The 20189-nt window shown below is 41.4% G+C and overlaps 1 long non-coding RNA gene and 1 gene segment (V, D, J or C); both read left to right on the forward strand.

Annotated features, from left to right (window-relative positions):
* Window positions 1–2565: 2565 nt before the first annotated feature.
* Window positions 2566–9346, forward strand: LOC117886143. The gene is made up of 6 exons (XR_004647888.1): window positions 2566–2951; window positions 5843–6121; window positions 6661–6753; window positions 7240–7308; window positions 7762–7878; window positions 9010–9346. It is a non-coding gene; the product is annotated as an uncharacterized LOC117886143 (long non-coding RNA).
* Window positions 9347–18991: 9645 nt separating this feature from the next.
* LOC117885338 lies at window positions 18992–19440 on the forward strand. The segment is given in 2 exon segments: window positions 18992–19037; window positions 19133–19440. Coding segments are annotated over 2 exon segments (354 nt in total).
* Window positions 19441–20189: the final 749 nt, after the last annotated feature.

Below are 20189 nucleotides of genomic sequence, written 5' to 3' on the forward strand. Positions count from 1 at the left end.
CCACGGAGGTCTCCGATGGCGCCCGTCCTGCCCCCTTAACATCTGACGCCCCTGCGAGCCCCAAAGTGAGCATCGCCCCTGGAACTGGCAGGGAGGACCCCGGGGTGGTGGGAGGTGATTTCCTCTCCATCTATGAGGAGATCAAGGCCCTGGGTCTGACCGTGGTCACCCAGAGGGAGGATGACCCTCTACCAGGAGGCCTCGACCTGAGCGACCTCACCTCAGCTGCCCCTTCCCCGTGCTCCCTCCCCATAACCACTGCTTCTGCTCCCATCCCTGAGGGTCCCCTGAACTCTTCGACCTGCCCAGGTTTCCAGGTCCTGTAGATTCTCCCCTTATGCTGTGGGGGGAGGGGGCTTCAGCAATGGGCGGGCTTTTGCCCACTCACTTCCCGGAACCCAATAGGTACAGTGCCCAACTTGTACCTTTGAAAATGCCATCCAAAATGAGATGAATTGAAAAGTACGGCACAATATGAGCAAAGGGCTGGGTAGGGGGTGGAAGAAAAAAACCAGAAGCTTAAACATTTCAGATTGTGAAGATAGAAGATATCTACAGATTCGTTTATCGCTCTGGACCTCCATTGTGAATGTCGTAAAATCAAATATTTTACCACAAACATCAAGATGGGTATTTTCAAAGGAACCTAAGTGAGTTAGGCACCTTAATCCCATTGAAATCCAATGGGAGTTGGGTGCCATACTCACTTGTGTTGCTTAGAAAATTTATCTATGGTATTTATATGGGTCACAATACCATTGTATCTGTTTTTAACATTTATCCTCACAGTGCTTCTGTCAGTAACTCGGTGAAGCTCAGAAACTTGTACTTTCTGCTAACAGAAGCTGGTCCAATAAAAGATTACCTCACCTACCTTGTCCTCTCATACCCTGGGACCAACACCACTACAACAACACTGCAAGTTACCCCCAGTCGGCACATGGGGAAATGAGGCATACAGAGCATGAGGGTATATTTCTCAAAAGTACCCAAGTGGTTTAGGAGCCTAACTCCCATTTTCAAAAGTGACTTAGGCACTTGGAGGGCCCAAGTATCTTTGAAAATCAACCCTATGCTTGGCTCAGTCAGAATCTCCACCTCTCTGGTTCTCCTGAATTCTTTTCTTTCAATAAGAGTTTGTTGGCATTTGTTGTTTGCAAGTTTCATCTCATCAATGTATTTTGGTTTCCCAGCTAAGAGCAAATATTTGTTCAGAGTCAGAGAAAAGAGCCTCTGAGTGGATTAGTGTGAAGAGGCTTCAGAAAAGCCTTTGAATTTACAGTTTGTTTAATCTGGTTCCAGACTATGTGTATCAAAAGAGACAGCACAGCGTGGGAACAGTGCTTCCAGAACTTCACACGACAGATCATAGAACTGGTCTAGAGAACATTACACAGACCACATGCTGTCAGGATTCTCTACCCATGAGCAGTTGATACCATTTCCTCTTTCTCACACTGGGAACTAAAAAGACAGATTCCTTTCCTGGTGTAAACTCTGCTATGGCAGTGAACAGCAGATGAGGAACTAGCCCCAAGTACTTAAAATCCTCAGGAAAAGGATACGAGAGTCTCAAAGCCATTTTCTTTTTAAAAATCTCAGTATTAGAAGTATCTTGGAAGACTCTCCCAGGTAAGACAAATTGCTCAGCTGTAATTCGATCTGATACTTTTAAACTAAATAATGTGTAATTGATGGGCCAGCTCCTCAACTGGTGTAAATCATCAGAGCTCCATTGACCTCACCACAGCTGTGCTGATTTATAGCTACCGAAGTTCGGGGATATCATTTTCAAATGACCTAGAAGTCTAAGTCCCATTTTCAAAAAGGTATTTAGGCACTTTAAGATGCAGATAGGTGCCTAGTGGGATTTTCAAAAGCACTTAAGCAATTTAGGCAGCTAACTGCCGTTGAAATGAATGAGAGTTAAGTGCCTAACTCACTTAGGTGTTTTGAAAATGTGACCCTGTGAGTGCTAAGTCATTTTTGAAAATGATACTTAGGGTTAAATAATTTTGAATTTTTTACCCTTGATCTGATATCTTCTAAATGAATATACTGAGGCAGAAAGCCTGGCTTTTTATTGTTAATTTGAAAAATTCAAACAGAAGGAATGACTCAACTAATTTTTTAAGAAAATCTCCCCTCAGATATTTCATTTTGGAATGGGTAAAAGCATTAATACAAGACATGGAAGGGAAGAACAGTAACTTTTCCTAGGAGAGTGGTGAATGTGTATGTGAAAGGACTGGACTAGTTACTGAACAAGATTAATGTTATCTCTCTCTCCTTTGCTTGGTCTGACAATTCAATAGCTTAATACACGTAATAAGGAGATGTAAAGATATTTGGATAGATTTTTAGGAGCATACTTTATTTTGTTCAATAAAATTGATCCTTCCTGCTGCAGCAAACTGAATTAAATTGCAATGAACAGAGTTTTGAGAAGTCACCTCCCTTCATACCCTGCCACAGCCATAGAGAGAGATGACAGCTTTGTAAAGATGTGTATCACTGTGGACTTTGGGGAACACTGTGATAGAAACTCCACGGTGACCTGTACAAAAACCCAGACCCTGAAGAACAGCTTTTTTTCTGGTTAAAATATAGAAGTTTTGACCCTCAAATCTTTGGGTGAAACTTATGACACCTTTTAATATTTATTTCTGTATTTTTTCCCTTACTTCTCAGAGGAATATAAGAAGACAGAATGTAAGAGACATTAAGAAGAAGATTTGACCAAACACATTTCATTCTAATGACAAAGTTTTCTCATTAATCAATGCAATCAATGATCAGATATTGGAAGTAGAATCATCCTCTCCTTTACTCAATGTGGAATGGAAAGAAAAATACAAGTTCCATTTCTTTTTTTCTTGGTGATGTTTTGGTATAACTCTGTATTGTTGTGGACTCTGACTCTCCTGGGACTAAAGTTACAGTAGATCCAAGTAAGTTCTTGAAGTAAACACTTTTAAAATTATGGAAAGAGAATTCTTATACTTTATATGTTATTATAATCTGAAAAAATATTTGTTTTTTTAAATCTAAGTATTACACATGTATTATATATGGAGATATACTTATCTCATAGACCTGGAAGGGACCTTGAAAGCAGGACCGGCTCCAGGCACCAGCTTAACAAGCAGGTGCTTGGGGCGGCCAAGGGAGAGGGAGTCTGGTGGCATTTTGTAGATACAGACTAACACGGCTACCCCCTGATACTTGACAAGGGAGAGGGGCGGCACGTGCGGCAATTTGGCGGCGGCAGGTCCCTCACTCCCTCTAGGAGCGAAGGACCTGCCGCCGGCAATCGCGGCTTTTTTATTTTTTGCTTGGGGCGGCAGAAATGCTGGAACCGGCCCTGCTTGAAAGGTCACAGCAGGACTAAGTACCATCCCTGACAGATTTTTGCTCCAGATTCCCAAATGCCCCCCTCAAGGCTTGAGCTCACAACCCTGGGTTTAGCAGGCCAGTGCTCAAACCACTGAGCGATCCCTGTTTTATGAAGACATCTTTACATGATTACACATAACTATGTGTCTAGGGAACTATGTTTTAGGAAAATGGATCCAGATCCCCAGCTGGTGTAAATCGTCTGTAGATCCATTGGAGTCAGTGGCCAGATCCCCAACTAATGTGAACTGGCCACAGCTCCATAGAGCTCAATAGAACCTTGTGGCTTTACAGCACCTGAGGATTTGGTCCCATATGATTAGAACGTGAAGACGTGATTGGAGTTAAGAAGAGAAGTTCAGTTTTGGGTCAGTTCATTCTTTGCTGGGCTCATTCTTTGCCTGCACATTTTTTGGATTTGTTGCTTTCATGTTGCTGTCTCATATTTATATCCCGTGACAAAATGTGGTGACTAGATAATGCAAAACTCTCTTCCAGTTTGGGTGATGGTTTGACAGCTCTAACCCGTAGCACAGAAAAATCTTATAGCAGGTGCTTTTGATTTCTAATATAAATTGATATAATTACCACTTTCCTAGGGAGTGTATTCCACACTCGCTTTGTTCTCCACGTGAGCATTTTAATTTCTTACCCAGACAAAAAAATATTTTCTTAATTTATCCAAGTTATCCCTCACTAGATTCCTAAAAAAATCCATTTTTCTTACTCCCATCCATGTTGGGAAGTCCCTTTGTCTGTTTTCAAAGAGTTATCACATCCTCCTGTAGTTTTTGCTTAGCCATGCAATACACGTCTACTTCTTCTTCTTCCATCCAGTGTCAACAATCAAGATCAGAGCCCCAACCAATAGGACTTGTGCTCCTAAATCTTGGAATCTTTTTGAAAATCTGAACCTAAATAGACTAGACAAAGTATAGGAAAAAGGAATGACTATTATCCCCATTGTACAGGTGGGAAAAGAAAGGTATAAGAGCGGTTGGAATGGGACTAAGGAGATTTTGGTTCTAAAACATCCTCTGACATCAACTCCCTGACTGGTTTGGTGAAGTGACTTAATCTCTCTGTGCCTCAGTTTCCAATGTGTAAAATGGTGCTAAAAGTTCATTAATTCACAGGGCCATTTTCACAAAATGGAATTCTTTGACTTTAATTTGAGTTGGGCCAGAGCCCAATTTATGAATATATGTAATGTGCTTAGAGATTACTTTCATATAATAATATACATCAACTGATCTCTGTAATAAAGGTGGAATGCCTAGAACAGGGGTCGGCAACCTTTCAGAAGTGCTGTGCCGAGTCTTCATTTATTCACTGTAATTTAAGGTTTTGCATGCCAGTCATATATTTTAACATTTTTAGAAGGTCTCTTTCTATAAGTCTACAATATATAACTAAACTATTGTTGTGTGTAAAGTAAATAAGGTTCTTAAAACGTTTAAGAAGCTTCATTTAAAATTAAATTAAAATGCAGAGCTCCCCGGACCAGTGGCCAGGACCCAGGCAGTGTGAGTGGCACTGAAAATCAGCTCACGTGCCGCCTTCAGCACACATGCCATAGGTTGCGTACCCCTGGGCCTAGCAACTTCACTGGGTGTTTTGCTATCAAAGGGTCAAATTCCACCCACCATTACACGCGGATTACCACGTTAAATTCAGTAGATGTGCACCTGCATAAATAAAGGCAGAACTTGGACCACTTCATGCATCAGAGATCTGCAGTGTAGAAAAGATATCTGGCACGCAGAGGATCATAGAACAAAAATGTGCTTTTGTTCAAAAGAGATTTCATGCTAAATTGACGTAGAAAAGAAACAAATAGCTCAAGCTGTTTTGTGCTCCGCAGCGACATAAAGCCATCTTAACTGTCTGATTAAATTGGGCTTGTGGCTGCGTTGGGTTGCTGGAGTGGTGCACAGAAGGTAGAGTTTTGCTGGTGAAGCCAGTCCTTAGATTCAAATAGAAAGAAACACATTTTCTTTCTTCATCTTTGAATTTGTTCATGAAATCAGAGAACTGAACTTGAAAATGCTTGAATAGAAATTCAGTTACCAACTCTGCCTGTATATATAAAAATGCTGCAGCCGTTAAATTTGGACTTTTAGGCCTTCATTCACCAAAGGTACTAGTAATTTTGGGTGCCCAACTTGAGACCCCATAGGGGAGACTGATTTTCAGAGGGTGGGTGATGAGTATATTTTGAATCAGGCCTCCTTAAGGTGTCCTAAATTGGGGAGCCAAAAACTGAAGCCCATCAAATCACAAGTCACTTTAGAAGATCTTGGCCATTATGTCCGTAACTCCTAACCTCAACCTCAGCATCTAACCCTACAATGTTTTGTGAGATTTCTTTTCGTGACAACGGTGACATTCAGAGTTGAGCTTTTGCACTGCCATGCATGACAACATGACCAATTCCTCCTTTCAGATAACCCAACACCTTCTCAGCCTTCTCTCATGATTTTGAAGTCTGCGGATTCCAGTGGTTCAACTGCTTGTTTAGCAAGGGATTTCTACCCTCCTGAACTGAAGATGTCCATGAATGCTGACAGCCCAGTTCTATATGAAACCACTGAGCCTGTCCTTTCATTTGGAAAATACCGTGCTGTAAAGGTTGCCAACATTACATCGAACCAAGATGTGCATTGCTCTGTACAACACCACAACCAAAAGTTTAATAAAATTCTCACTTCAGAGAGACCACCAGGTATGGTGTTATGGGTCAGAGAAGAATGACATCCCTAGTAGATTCTTTAACATGGGATGAGAGCCTCAGCTTGTGTAAACCACTGTTGTTTCATTGAAGTCAATGGAGCGACACTGATTTTTACCAGCTAAGGATAGGCTTTTAAGGCCAGAAGGGAGCGTTATGATCATCTTATTTGAGTTCCTAGAACCCAGGCCAGAGAAGTCAGTGCAGCAGGTCTTGCAGTGGAGGGAATGAGTCCTATGCCAGAAATCCTCTCCTTCTGTGGGTACTTTTAGAGTGCCTGCACATCACCCCTTAATATTCTTCTTAATAAGTGAAATAGATACAAATTGGGAGATAATCTTTCAGGGTCTCAGACCCAGCTGAGGTATACTGGAGTGGCACCACTACAGTCAAAAGTGTTGCACCTATTTACATGGGCTAAGAAACTGGATCTCGGTTCAGAAACTTAACTGAACCAAAACTCTCAGACATTTCATTTGTTCATCATGGAAGGCTTGCGTTCATCGCTTGGGTTTCATTTTCTTTCTCTTCAGCTTTAACAACTCCTGGACCTACCACAAGCTTGACTGAGGCCTGCAGAACTTCAACTCCTAACATCGAAGTCAAGACGGGACAGTTTTTAAAAGGTATTTAGATGCATTTACAATGCACCTAGTTGAATTTTCAAATGCACCTAGATTCTTAATTTCTATTGACATCCACTTTTGAAAATCCCTTTAGGTGCTTAGCTGCAAGGTAGCTAAATACCTTTAAAAACCGGTGAAAAATTTACCCTAGATCTTCTTCTAGTTTTGTCTCCTGGATAAAGGATACCTTTTCCTGAAATCCTCTCCCTGTGTAGGTACTTTTAGAGTGTGAGCACATCACCCATTAATATACTTTTTAATAAGTGAAATAGATACAAATTGGGAGATAATCTTTCAGGGCCTCAGTCCTGGATGATGTTAACTGCAGTGGCTCCACTAAAGTCAAAAGTGCTGCATCTATTTACATGGGCTAAGAAACTGGATCTCGGTTCAGAAACTTAACTGAACCAAAAATCTCAGACATTTCTTTTGTTCATCATGGAAGGCTTGCGTTCATCACTTGTGTTTTATTTTCTTTCTCTTCAGCTTTAACAACTCCTGGACCTACCACAAGCCAGATAGAGATCTGCAGAACTTCAGCTCCTAGCCCCCAAGGTTGGTTTGAAAATACGTGGAATTTTAGTGCTTGTTTCACTATGACCTACTCCAGTTTTACATCATTGTAACCCCATTGATTTCAGTGGAGTTACATCAATGTCAGCTTGTATTTCCATGGTGAATCAAGGCAAGAGATCAGATCTTCAACAGATATAAACCCATATAGCTTCCTTTGACTTGTATAGGGGTATACTGATTTATTCCAGTTGAGAATCTAGCCCGAAATGTGGCTTGACTCACTGAAAACTATTAGTGCTCTGAACCATGTAAAATCATCACATTTAGGGCAAAATTGTCCTTTGCCAGCTGTACTGAACATCTGTTATCCTAGAGTCTGCATTCTGCACTGTTTCTACAGCTGCAAAAGTAAATGTATCTGTTTACCACATTGTTTTTGTGCTGATAGCAAATCGTCACTTCAAAGCCACACTCTCTCTTGCATTTTTGCAGATGAAGATATGGAGAAAATGAATGCGCTGTCTATGATTGTGCTGGGCTTGAGGGTGTTGCTAACGAAAAGCATTGCCTTGAATACGCTCATGGTCACTAGATACCTTTATTTCTGAGGTAAGAACTCAGGGTCAGTGGGGTTTATGCAGTGCATTGACCCTTTTTACGTCCTCCAAAGAGGTGTGCATTACGCATAGGGGAAGAAGGTTGCTCAGTTGGCATTGTCCACTCACCGCCCCCACCCCTTTGTTCCTCTTTTACTAATGAAGAAGCAAGGCCTTGAGGTTCAGTCACTGATCTTAGGTTCTAAAGAGCTGGGTTCAAGTCCAGGTATTCCCTACATGAATTTAGGCAAGACACAAAAAGCCATAATTTAAAGACTTTTAGGCACATACCTAATGGGTTTTTGAAAAGGACTAGGTGCCTAACCCCCAGGGTACTTATGAAAATCCCAACAGCACCTATTTTCATCTGCATGTGACAAAATGCCTTCAAAATCTGGCCCTTAGGTTGGAATTTTGAAAGGGGTTTTAGGCTCCCTGGAAAATCTCTGCATTAACCTCTCTGCATTCAAACTGCAACAGGTTGCAGAGAGATTCCTCAGTTGATCGGGGGAATGGAGGGCATATCTTAGGAGAGGAGATTTAAAGAGCTTGGCTTATTGAGCCTAGCAGAATGAAGGCTGACAGAAGATCGGATTGGTCAGCAGGGTAAACACCAAAGGGCTATTGAAGCTAAGGGACAGGGTTGGCTCACAAACAAATGGGTATAAACTGGCCATGAATACATTTAAACTGGAAAGTAGAAGAAGGTTTCTAATCATCAGAGGAGGGAAGTTCTGGAGCAGCCTCCCAAAAGGTGCAGTTCGGGCAAACAAGTAGTTTAAAGATGGAGTTTGGTATGTTTATGAATGGGATTATATGATGACACTGCCTGTGATACAGGAGGTTGGCTCTGATGACCAAAGAAGGCACTTCCAGGCTTACGTTCCATGGGCTTAGGTTCCCCACCAGAAAAAGTGGGGAGAATGATCTCTGTCTTGTCTATTTTTGGATGGGTAAGGAGTTAGATGCCCAACTCCCATTGGAAGTCAACAACACTTGGACACCTAATTCCCCTAGGTCCTTTGAAAATTCCACCTGAAGGAGGTGATGCAAAACCCATTGACTTAAATGGGAGATTTCCACTAACTTGAGTGGGTTTTGGTCTAGGACTAACAATAATCATGGACTTCTCTTTTTCTTACAGGTTGGACGAAATGAGCCAGCAATGGGTTGAAGACGATAGCAAATAATTCATTGGATTTTATTCTTTATTAGAACTGGTCAAAACATGAAAATAAAATCAAAATTTCAAAGTTGAAATGTTTGAAGGGTTCAAAATGGAGCCAATTTTTGTGTTTTCCAAAAAGCTTCACTGAAATTTTACATAACAAACATTTAATTTTCAATTGAAAATATTATTGAAATAGTTATCAAAATTTTCAGTCTACCAAAAACCTTCCTTTTAGCAAATGAACAATTTAAATAAGTATTTTGATATTTTCAATAAATGTGAAAATTTTCACAAAAAATAAAAATATTTAAACAATACCTTTTTTGAGAAAAATTTAATTTTTGAATATAGGCTCTTTTTAATTGAAACAATTTTCTACAAAAATTTGACTAGGTCTTCGTTTTATTTTACTTTCCACTTGCACTTTTAGGTTTTCTTTTATTTTTTTCCAGTATATCTTAATTTTGAATTAATTCAGAGCTTTTTAGATGTGTGAAATGCTAGTTAAATGTCATATTCTTTTAATTGTATTAAATGGCAACATGTATAGTTTGTTTGTTCTAGCTATATTACATTGATCTTTTTATTCAAATCTATTTTATGTATTAATAAAGTCAAACCCAATTAAAGAGATTCATTTTGTTTTACGTACATATGACAGATATATGAAAAAGCTAATTTCAGTATAATTGTATTCTTAGTCAGAATCATATTAACTAAAGAGTGCATTTTAGGACCTAGATTTAGCCATGGTTTTGTTTTCTTCATGAATAGTTTTAACAAAAATGAAACGTTTTCATTTGCATTAAAATTTTTAGTAGAAAATTTCAACTGAATTGAAACACTGAAATATTTTTGCCCCAAAGCTGCTGAAACCAAAATGTTTTTGTTTTTCAGCTGAAAATTTTCAGTTTTTGGGTTTCCAATAAAAAAACCACAACAAGGAAAGCAGACACTTCCCATGTAAAATTGTGTTGAATTAAATACCCAGTTTTCCATAAAAATCTTTAAATGGAATTTTTTTGACCAGCTATTACATGAATATTCTATTGAAATCTATTTTATGGCTTAATAAATTCAAACCCAATTAAAATGACTGATCTTTTAATTTCACTTGTATTCTTATTTTGATTACATATGACAGATATAGGTAGCAACCTAACCTTCTTTCATCCTAACCTTCATTAGTTAAAATTTAGCTCCCATCCTGAACTATGAGGATTTACTTCTCTTCCAACACTGTTGTTTATCACATCTTTACTCCTACAAAGGCATATTCTAATTTCCATGTAGACGACTAGTCCTCTTCTCAATGCTGCCTGGCTCTTGGCCTCAGTGAATTATTGTGGCAATGAGTTCCACAAGATAACTTATCACTGTGTGCAAAAGTATTTCCTTTTCTCAGTTTAAAAATTGTTGCTTTTCAGTTTCATGAAATGTCTCCTTCAAGTTTCAGTTACTTCAACAAAGCATATGGTCTTTTCTCTCTATCTATAAATTATGCTTTGGAGGGAAATAAATTCATAATTGGCATCTTTGCTTTAGATTTTATATACTTTGCAAACTTTGGACCTCTGAACATTCACAGCAAACAAGCAGCAATACTTTTTTTGAAAATTCTAACAATTTAAACAGGCTTTGTTTTTCTTTCCCCCTCCCCTATTTTCATGAGAGTCACAGAGAAACAAGTACAGGAGTATTTGTGGCACCTTAGAGACTAACAAATTTATGCTCAAATAAATGTGTTAGTCTCTAAGGTGCCACAAGTACTCCTGTTCATTTTACGGATACAGACTAACACGCCTGCTTCTCTGAAACCGGAGAAACAAGTGACATTCAAAGTTCACACACACACAAAATATTGTTGTCTTTGCTGCCGTCTGATAGCAGGCAGGTGCTGCAGGGAGGCAAGGGGTTTTTTTTTGCAGTCTGATAAAGAAGAAGGTTTCTGTGGTAACCTGAATCTTAGAGACACATCTGTCCACAGTGCTCCGCTTCACATCAACTTCTCACCCCGAAGCGCTGCCAGCTTCTAGTGAGTAGCAGAATGAAGCTGGAGGGCTGTGGTTTCACACTGCAAATAAGTCACATGCTACAAACCACCAAACATACATTTGAAAAAAACCCAGCATTTAAACAGCTTGGGACAGATCCCCACCTGGTGGAAATGGGTATAGTGCAACTGAAGTCAGGCTGCCAGATCCTCAAGTGGTGTGAATCAGCATAGCTCCACTGGAATCAATGGGCCCGGCCCCCCAATTGGTGTAAATCAGACTTGCCCCATTGAAGTCAAAAGGTCAGATCAGCAGCTGGTATCAATTGGCCATAGTTCCACTAGAATCAATAGAGTTACACAGATGAATATCCATCCCTCTGTTTCTATAGAACATGAAAAGACTCTGTTCTTATGGCTAGGTTGCAAGTTAAACTGTTAGTCTGTAAGGTGCCACAAGTACTCCTGTTCTTTTTGAGGATACAGACTAACACGGCTGCTACCCTGAAACCTGATAAATGAAGAGCTCCCATTAGTGTCAGAAGCGTTAAAAGTTTTCTAAATAAAGCACATACATTTTTGAAGGGGAGTGGTGAGTGGGATGAGGGATAGGGTCAGGTATTGAGGTTAAGGTTAATCATTAAGAGGAGAGTATAATTAGCGTTGGGAATAGCATTACAGTTGGAATACTTTGTTTTATCACTTTGTTTTCTGACACAGACAAAAAGTCTCTAATGTGGACATTATTATTATGTGTTTTTCGATAGCATCTAGTGGTCCCCACCCATATCTAGGCCACATTGTGCTGGGTGCTGTACAGACACATCGTGAGAGCATGCCCAGGCCCCAAAGGCCTTACACAGTAAATAGGCAAAGGGTGGAAAACAGGAAATATCATTGTCCTCGTTGTACATGTGGCGTATGGAGGCCCAGGAAAATGAAGGCTGAGATTTTGAAAACCACCCAAGGGATTTAGACTTAAATTAAACAAAGTTCTAAATTCTGCAAATCCTGGAGTAAGGGTCTTGTCCATGACCACACAGGGAATCTTTGCCAGAGCCAAGAATTGAACCCGAGACCAGAATCCCAGTTCACAGACTTAAATACAAGACCTACCTTTATTTACACGTATAAAGACATATATTTACATATATACAAAGTGTGCAATTACTGTAGAGCCCTACAGACACGCGGAAGCCCTGTGGGCGCATGGCACAGTAATAGGAAGCGCTGTCTTCAGATAGGACGGCAGATATCAGCAAGTGGAAGGCTTTTCTGGCATGATCACGCCTCACAGAAAAGCGCTCCTTGACAAAGTGAGCATCAAACGACCTTGAATTATCCCTGTAGAGGATGAGCTGAAGGGCTTTGTTAGAAACCAGACGGTACCAGTATAAACCTGGGTCCATTTGCAGAGTATCAGAATTGCAGCATAGCGTTGTTTTGTTTCCCATCTTCACTGTGAGGACTGAGGGGCTCTGTGATATTTTGTGGCACAGGAAGCATTTGCCTGTGAAACAAATTTTACAGGAAATCAGAATCAATAAGTAGTGCAGCATGGAAATAAGTGGTTCATTGGCTACAGTGATTAATCCAGCTCCAAGTGTGATTTTTCCAAATTAAGGTGCCAATTACACTGGTGTAAACCCAGAGTAAATGTACTGTCACCAGTGAGTTTAATGTGGATTTACAGTCATGAAAGCGACTTTACCGATAAGGGCACATGACGAAAGAAAGAAAGAAAGAAAGAAAGAAAGAAAGAAAGAAAGAAAGAAGTTTACAACTGAGACAACTTACAAAATAGCATTAGCAGTAAATTATTTAGCACAAGTGTCTGAGTCAATTTTCTGCTCTCGCTCATGGTGGTAGATAAGAGTTTGAAACCTTCTGTGACCCTCTGCTCCTCAGAGATTATGACAGGAGGAAGGAGGATATGTAGAGGGTGTGTAGGGAGACGATTATGGGTAACATTTCAAAAGCACCTTGGAAATTTAGGAACCCAACACTCATTAGCTTTCAATGAATCTAGAGCTCCTCAGAACTTCGGTCACTTTTGAAAATAGGACTTAGGCTAAGGAGCAGTTTAGGCGATTTTGAAAATTTTATCCCATGAGTGTGTGGAAGCCAATTCATGGTGACAGCTTTATAGGCGAGGGATCACTCTTGTGCTAAGGTCACCGAAAGTCACCGTGTCCATTTGTGTGTGCATGTCTCTCTCTGTGAGTGTCTCGGTATATATGTGAGTTTACATATGTGTATGAATAAACAGTTATACCTACTCATGCCCGTATGTGATTGTGGCCGTGTGTATATTTGTGAAGGATTTGTATCTATAGGTGTGACTGTATGTATATATACATGAATATGTGACTGTGGGTTGTTATGACAACATGTGCATGTAAGTTGGTGGGTGTCATACATGTGGATGTTAGTGTGTGCGCCTGTGTGTATATGTGTGGGCCTTCCCATTGTAAATTTGTGCAACTCTTTATGTGTGAGGCTGCATGTGGCTGTGAGTTTGTGTTTGTGTGAGGTTGTGGGTGCATATGTAGACTGTTAGTTTGTGTGCTTGTCTATGTGTGTTGCTAAAGCTGTGCAAATGTGTGTGTGTACATGAGAAACATTGCATGAGAGTGTGTATACCTCTTTGTGGCTGTGAATGTGTGTAAGCCTGGGTGTCTGGGTGCAACAATCTGTGTTTGTATCTGAGTCAGTAGGGGGGACTCTGTGCGTATCTGAATCCATGAGTCGGTATGTTCCTGATTGTGTGACTGTGTGTGTTTGTGGAGAAGGGGGGGGACTGAGAAGAAGAAAATGAAGAGAGGGTGAAATGTAAATCAATCAATAGCTTTGTATAAAACCAAACCAATTAGCAAAATACATTAATAGAAAACAAATAATCTTATTATCCAGCACAACTCCATTGTTGTGTTACAGAATATTCCATATTCCATGTACGGGATATCTCATTGGATTCTACCTGCCAGCACAGCTCTGGCCAATATTTCGATTCTGCACTTCAATTTAGAGAGGAATCAGTATCTTAAAAAATGTGTAAAATTTCTTATCATCACCCATGTGGAGTTGAATGAATGTCTTTCTTGGTCTCTTTTGCCCCCTGCTGGTGAAATCCTTAATTTTTCTGCTAGCAAAATTTTACATTGAACAATTCCAGTAAATGGGTCAAAGGAAAAACAATCATCCTCTGCTTATAGCACAAGGCACATTTCTTCGTTTTTCTTTCCATTTTTCATCTTGTCAGCTGGCTGGGGCGTCTGCATGCCGAGCAATGACAATGCAGTTTGCTGGCTGCAGTGAACAGGTTGCTCCTTTTTAAAAAGAAGACGGAACGAGATAATAGTGTCTAAGAGGAGATTTGATGACGGTTTCCCTTTGGAGAAGTGCTACATTAACTGTATGACAATGTAAGTGACTTATAAAAACTAGTATGGAAGATGGAATTTGGGAAACATTTTTCAAGGTCACCTCAAGGATTTGGATACTCAATTCAGTTAAGCTTAGTGGAAATGAGACATTCAAATAAATTTCAGCCGTGTCTCGTCTGAGGGAAGGGATATCATATTAGTAGGGTTAGATAATGATCCTGTGGAACTCATTGCCACAAGGTACCATTCTGGTCAAGATATTAGTAGTGTTCAAAAAAGATTTGGACTTGATATGAATAACGGGAACACCCAGAATTATGTTAGAGGTCTCACATGTATTAAGGGTATAAACTAGAGCTGGTCAATCAATTCCAGTGGAATATTTTTCTGTCAGAAAATGCTGTTTCATCAGAATTAAAACTTTCTGCTGGAAGGTGTTGATCAAATGTCATTTCAGAAAAAAAAATGGAACAGAGCATTCTGATGAGGTCAAAACATCCTTTTAGAATCATAGAATATCAGGGTTGGAAGAGACCTCAGGAGGTCATCTAGTCCAACCCCCTGCTCAAAGGAGGACCAATTCCCAGACTGACTTTTACCCCAGTTCCCTAAATGGCCCCCTCAAGGATTGAGCTCACAACCCTGGGTTTAGCAGGCCAATGCTCAAGCCACTGAGCTATCCCTCCCCTTATGAGAATAGAAAATTTCAGTGTTCAAAATGACTTTTTGCTTCCAAATGTTTAAATTCGTTTTTTTCTGTTAAAAAAGAGGCCAAAATCAGAATGAAACATTTCAGTTGTTTGAATTTCAATGCTCTGATAGACCAAAGATAGAATTGTTTTGAAAATATCATATCGGTGGAAAATTTCAATTTTTTTGGTTACAATTTGGAATGAAAACTAATTTCAAAAGTCTTGAAATCTTTCATGAAACAGAAATTTGGTTTCCCCTCCAGCTTCAGTGCACAAACCAACCATTAAATGATGGGGTCAAGAAGAAAGTTCTCCTCTGGACAGATAAGTACATGACATCTTGGTGTCTATCAACTTCTTTTGAAGCGTCTGGTACTGACCATGGCGGGAAAAGGGCATTGGACTAGAGAGAACATGGTCTAGTCTAGTGATTCCTTTGTGCCTATAAACCTCTAGTGTTTTTGCTGAGGGACTTATCACTGTGGGAGCAAAGTGTTGCTTCCCCTCCACTGACGTTTGAGGATGGATCAGACTGCTTCAAATGCCAGGTAAAAACCACATCAGCATGGGAACTTTTTATGCAATAAACATATTTGTATCATTATAAAAATGTTATTTTAGTGTGTTGAAATGGACTCAGGAGCTCTGGGTTTAATTCCAGCTCTGCCACAAACTTCCTGTGTGACCTTGGGCAAGTCATATAATCTGCCCGTGCCTCAGTTTCCCCATCTGTGAAATGGGTATAATGATCCTTCCCTATGACACACTGGAAGGGTAAATTCATTAAAGTTTGTAAGTCACCCAGATATAGCACTGATGGGGAGTCATAAAAGTACCCAAGCAGAGAGACAGAACAGAAATATATGCATTGATTGTACTCCCCCCCGCCCCCAGTCCACTTATAAATGTCCCAGATACTGATTCCTCATTGATGTCAGTGGGAGAGTTTCTGGTCACTTCTGTGGCTTTTTTATTAGGCCCTTGCAGGGAGGTTTTCAAAGTTGTTTAAGTTGTTTGACTCACTGATTCCCTTTAATTTTGGCTGAGGTTTTCAAAGGAGCCTCAGGGAATTATGCACCTGACAAGTATAGGAAAATCCCGGACTTTAATGGGAATTGGGTGTCCAAATCACATAGGAAATCACAACTCTAGTCCTTTTATGCATGAACACATTTTGAACGTCTGTAAGGACAGAACTCCAGTAAGCGTCACACTCCCAGATTTCCAAAGTCCTAAAGCAATTTTTTAAAAAACATTGTGTATTGTGAATCATGTCTGGAAATTGGGAAGAGTATTCAAGGAAAATCTCTTCATTTAAACTGGGCCGTACGTAATTTACAAATGAGGAAGAAGAAGGTTTTGATGGCAAGTGGCTTAGGGGAGATTTTTGTAAAGTGGAGTCATGCTGTGGTGATGCTGATGGGTATAAGGAACTTGTCTTTGGATCCGGAACTAAACTTAAGATTCAGCCAAGTAAGAATGAACTTCATTTAAACCTGCCTGTCCTGGTTTTTCACACTTGCTATCTGGTCACACTATGTCCACACGGGGGAATTGAGTGGCCGAATTATTCTGGAATAGCTCTGCTAGTATCATTGAGCTATTTTTGTATGCTCCAGGATAATTTCCCCATGTGGACATTCTACTACAGAATAAAAGTGATTTTATTCCATCATAATTACTCCACTTTGTGACCAGAGTAGTTATTCTGAATAGCGTGTCCACACGGGGAGCTACTCTGAACAGTTTATTCCCCAATAGCTATGCAGATCAGTTTTCCCATGTAGACAAGGCCAAAAGGAGTTAGATGGCCAGTTCCATTCCATAGAACCCGGATACCTAAATTCCTTTGAAAATCACCACCCAAGGGTCAGATCCATTTGTCTGCTCTGGCTACTTTGTGCTATGCTGATGGTGCAAGTAGCAGAGAACTGGGGTTAGCTGACCAGTTAAACAGGCAGCTGTCTGTTTGTGGACCAGTCCTGGGAACATGGTGTGATTTTTGCCAGGGGGTTAAATTAGCAAACTTGTGGCCACGCTGAATGAAATGTAATGACTGTCTGTGGAAAATGCAATTTTAACGTTATTATTTCAGTAGCACCGAGAGGCCTCAGCTGGGCTTGGGACCCCTTTACTAAAAGCACAGTGAAAGACACCCCCTGCCCTGAAAGATTAAACAGTCAAAGGGTGGCAGGGGAAATAGAGTCACAGAACGGTGAAGTGACTTGACCAAGTCACGGTATAAAACAGTAGCAGAGTCAGGAATAGAATCAAGGTTTCCAAACGCCTGGCACAGTGCTTTAGCCACTAGACCATGCTGCATCGAGCCATGTGTAATTTGTAGCAAAGGCTGAGATTTACAAAGCCACCTGTGATATCTGTATGCCCAGGTCCCATTAATTCAAATGGGATTTGGGCATAGAAATCCCATAAATTCTTCTAAAATACCACCCCTATCTTCCACTAAGGCTAAGGAGGAGATGTAGATGAATTCCTTAGATGGATTAAAAAAAAATCACAACCACACCCTTTCAGTCTGGGATTTCCAAGGAATCCTAAGGGAGTTAGGCACACAAATCCCTTAGAATGTAGATATGTTTAAATAGTTAACAAAGGAAGCTCACGTGGGAAGATGGGTATTGTCACTGTGGATGAGAACAGGCACCAAGCTAGTCTATTCTCCTACCGCCTTTAGCAGTAAACACCAACTGCATAAACGTTGCAAGGGGCAGTTATAGAGAATCGAACCCCAGGGGAATTTCCCTCGGTACCTCTCCACACCTGTATAGTGGTTTCTGCTGTAAATTAGTTTAATCTCAACACCGCAGAGCAAATGTTATTAATTGTGACACCTTAGACCAAGGCAGAAAAAAGAAAAAAGTATTACAGTGACACCTAAAGCTAGATCTAAAATGATCAAAAGTTAAAGCACTCATAAAGATTTTTAAAGGGATATTTGCCACTGGCCTTTCCCTTATTTTAGCTCCTGCAAACAGCCCCCGCTGGAGCCGCAGAGACAGGGTCAGTTCTGTGCTCTGAGAGGCCAAGAAACAGGCACCTGGGACAAACCCTGGAGAGCCATTTTGGCAGCAGAGATTACAGGGAATCACTAATGGGGAAGGTTTTTCACCTGCCCTAAACAACATGGGCAGAGGCCGTTACTATTCTCGGTGCCCCTGTATTGGCCTAGTTCCAAGCCAGCTGTGTGCGTGGATTGGAAAGGAAGCGTTGTCAAGGCCCGGCCTCAGCGTGTGATTACAAACATGATCTAACTAACGGGCATACCCATAAATCTTTGTAGTAAGAGCTGAAATAGAAACAGCTGCAAAATCCAGGTGCTTGTCAATATCCACTATCCCCACGTGATTACTTTAATCTAGGACCGCTGTTTTAAAGCCCGCCTCACCTCAGTATCTGTGAGTCTCACATCAATTAGCGAATCTTAAAGTAGAGAAATAAAATTCCCATTGGACAAACGGGGAAAGTTTCAATGACCCGGGAGCCTAAATCCAATTTTTAGAAGTGGCTTAAATTTCGCAGCCTAAATCCCAGAGACAATGATCAGGACTTAGGTTCCCAAATCATTCAATTACCCCAAACCCAACTCCCTGAGGCGCCTTTGATTTCAATGGGATTTGGGTTGGGGCGCTACACCTCCCCCTCCCCCATCCTTCTCTCAGAACTGGAGGGCAACTAATGAGAGCAGCAAGGAAGGCGTTTGCGTGTTTTATGAGGAGTGGGATATGCAAATCAGGGTGACAGTTTCCTGTTTAAATCTGCCCTGTTCTCTGCCCAGGCTGCACCCGGAGAGACAACCGCAGCCCCTGGGTCTGTGCAGTTACCAGGCAGTCCCCTGAGAACTTTCCCCTCCAGCACCTGGGAAAATGGGATTTGGGCTCCATTTAGTGTTCCTTGCAGCAGCTTTGGAAGGTAATTTCAGCGCCTCTCACCATTGGCGGGGCAGGGGAACAGTCTATTAATTGCACTTAATATTAATGCGATTTATAATGTGTATCTATTCCCAGGTGTCCAGTCCCAGATCCAGCTGGTGGAGTCCGGAGGGGATGTGAAAAAGCCCGGAGACTCTCTCCGCCTCTCCTGCAAACCCACTGGGTTCAAAGTTGGTGACTACGGGATGATGTGGGTCCGGCATGCTCCCGGGAAGGGGCTGGAGTGGGTCTCAAGCATTTATTGGAACCCCTATTATGCAGACTCAGTGAAAGGCCGATTCACCATCTCCAGGGACGATTCCAACAACCTGCTGCATTTGGACATGACCGGCCTGAAGCCCGAGGACACCGCCTGGTATTACTGTGTGCAAGACACACAGTGAGGGGAAGCCGGGCTGAGCTCACACAAAAACCTGCCCTCGCTGGCTGAGAACAATCTCTCTGCTGGGGGAACTGGACTTCTACAGCTCGCAGCGGAGAAACAGTGAGTGAGAAAACTCCTGTCCTCGGCTTCCTGTCTGGGGCTCTCGCACACACAGATGCAGACACAGACTAACAGCACTGTGAGCAGAGACCAGCCCACAACTTTCCCTTTCCCCCTAATACACTCTGTGCCCCTCACTCCACCTCCCAATAGCCCAGGCTGAGAGAGCCGACAGGAAAGTGAATGAAAACACGTTATTTAAATCTCCCTCTGACAGCCAGGCGGAGGGTTTCCAAGCTGCCCTAGAGACACGGACACCTCATTCCTATTATAATCCCTCGGGAGCTCTAGAAAACCACAGCCTGGGCAGACAGGTTTGAATTCTGGATGGATCCTAGGAGCTCTGGACACCCACCTGCCAGGGGCTTTCAATGTGTGTTCAGGGCTAGATCCACAAAGGGAATTCAGCACCTAACTGCCGCCTTATGTGCCCAAATTGGACATGCCACCGAGATCCTCAAAGCCTGCACCCTGTAGGCACCAAAATTCAAATTTGGACAGCGTGGGATTCTGACCCAAAGCTTAATTGACCTGGTTCTGTGGATCCAAGCACGACTACGCCACTGTGACAATGCGGTTCTGGCGAAACCCAACTGAGAGTGCCAACTCAGGACAAATTGCTCAAATAGGGCAGTTACAGCCCAAGGC

Source organism: Trachemys scripta, chromosome 12 (genome assembly GCF_013100865.1).
Source record: "Trachemys scripta elegans isolate TJP31775 chromosome 12, CAS_Tse_1.0, whole genome shotgun sequence".
Taxonomy (NCBI): domain Eukaryota; kingdom Metazoa; phylum Chordata; order Testudines; family Emydidae; genus Trachemys; species Trachemys scripta.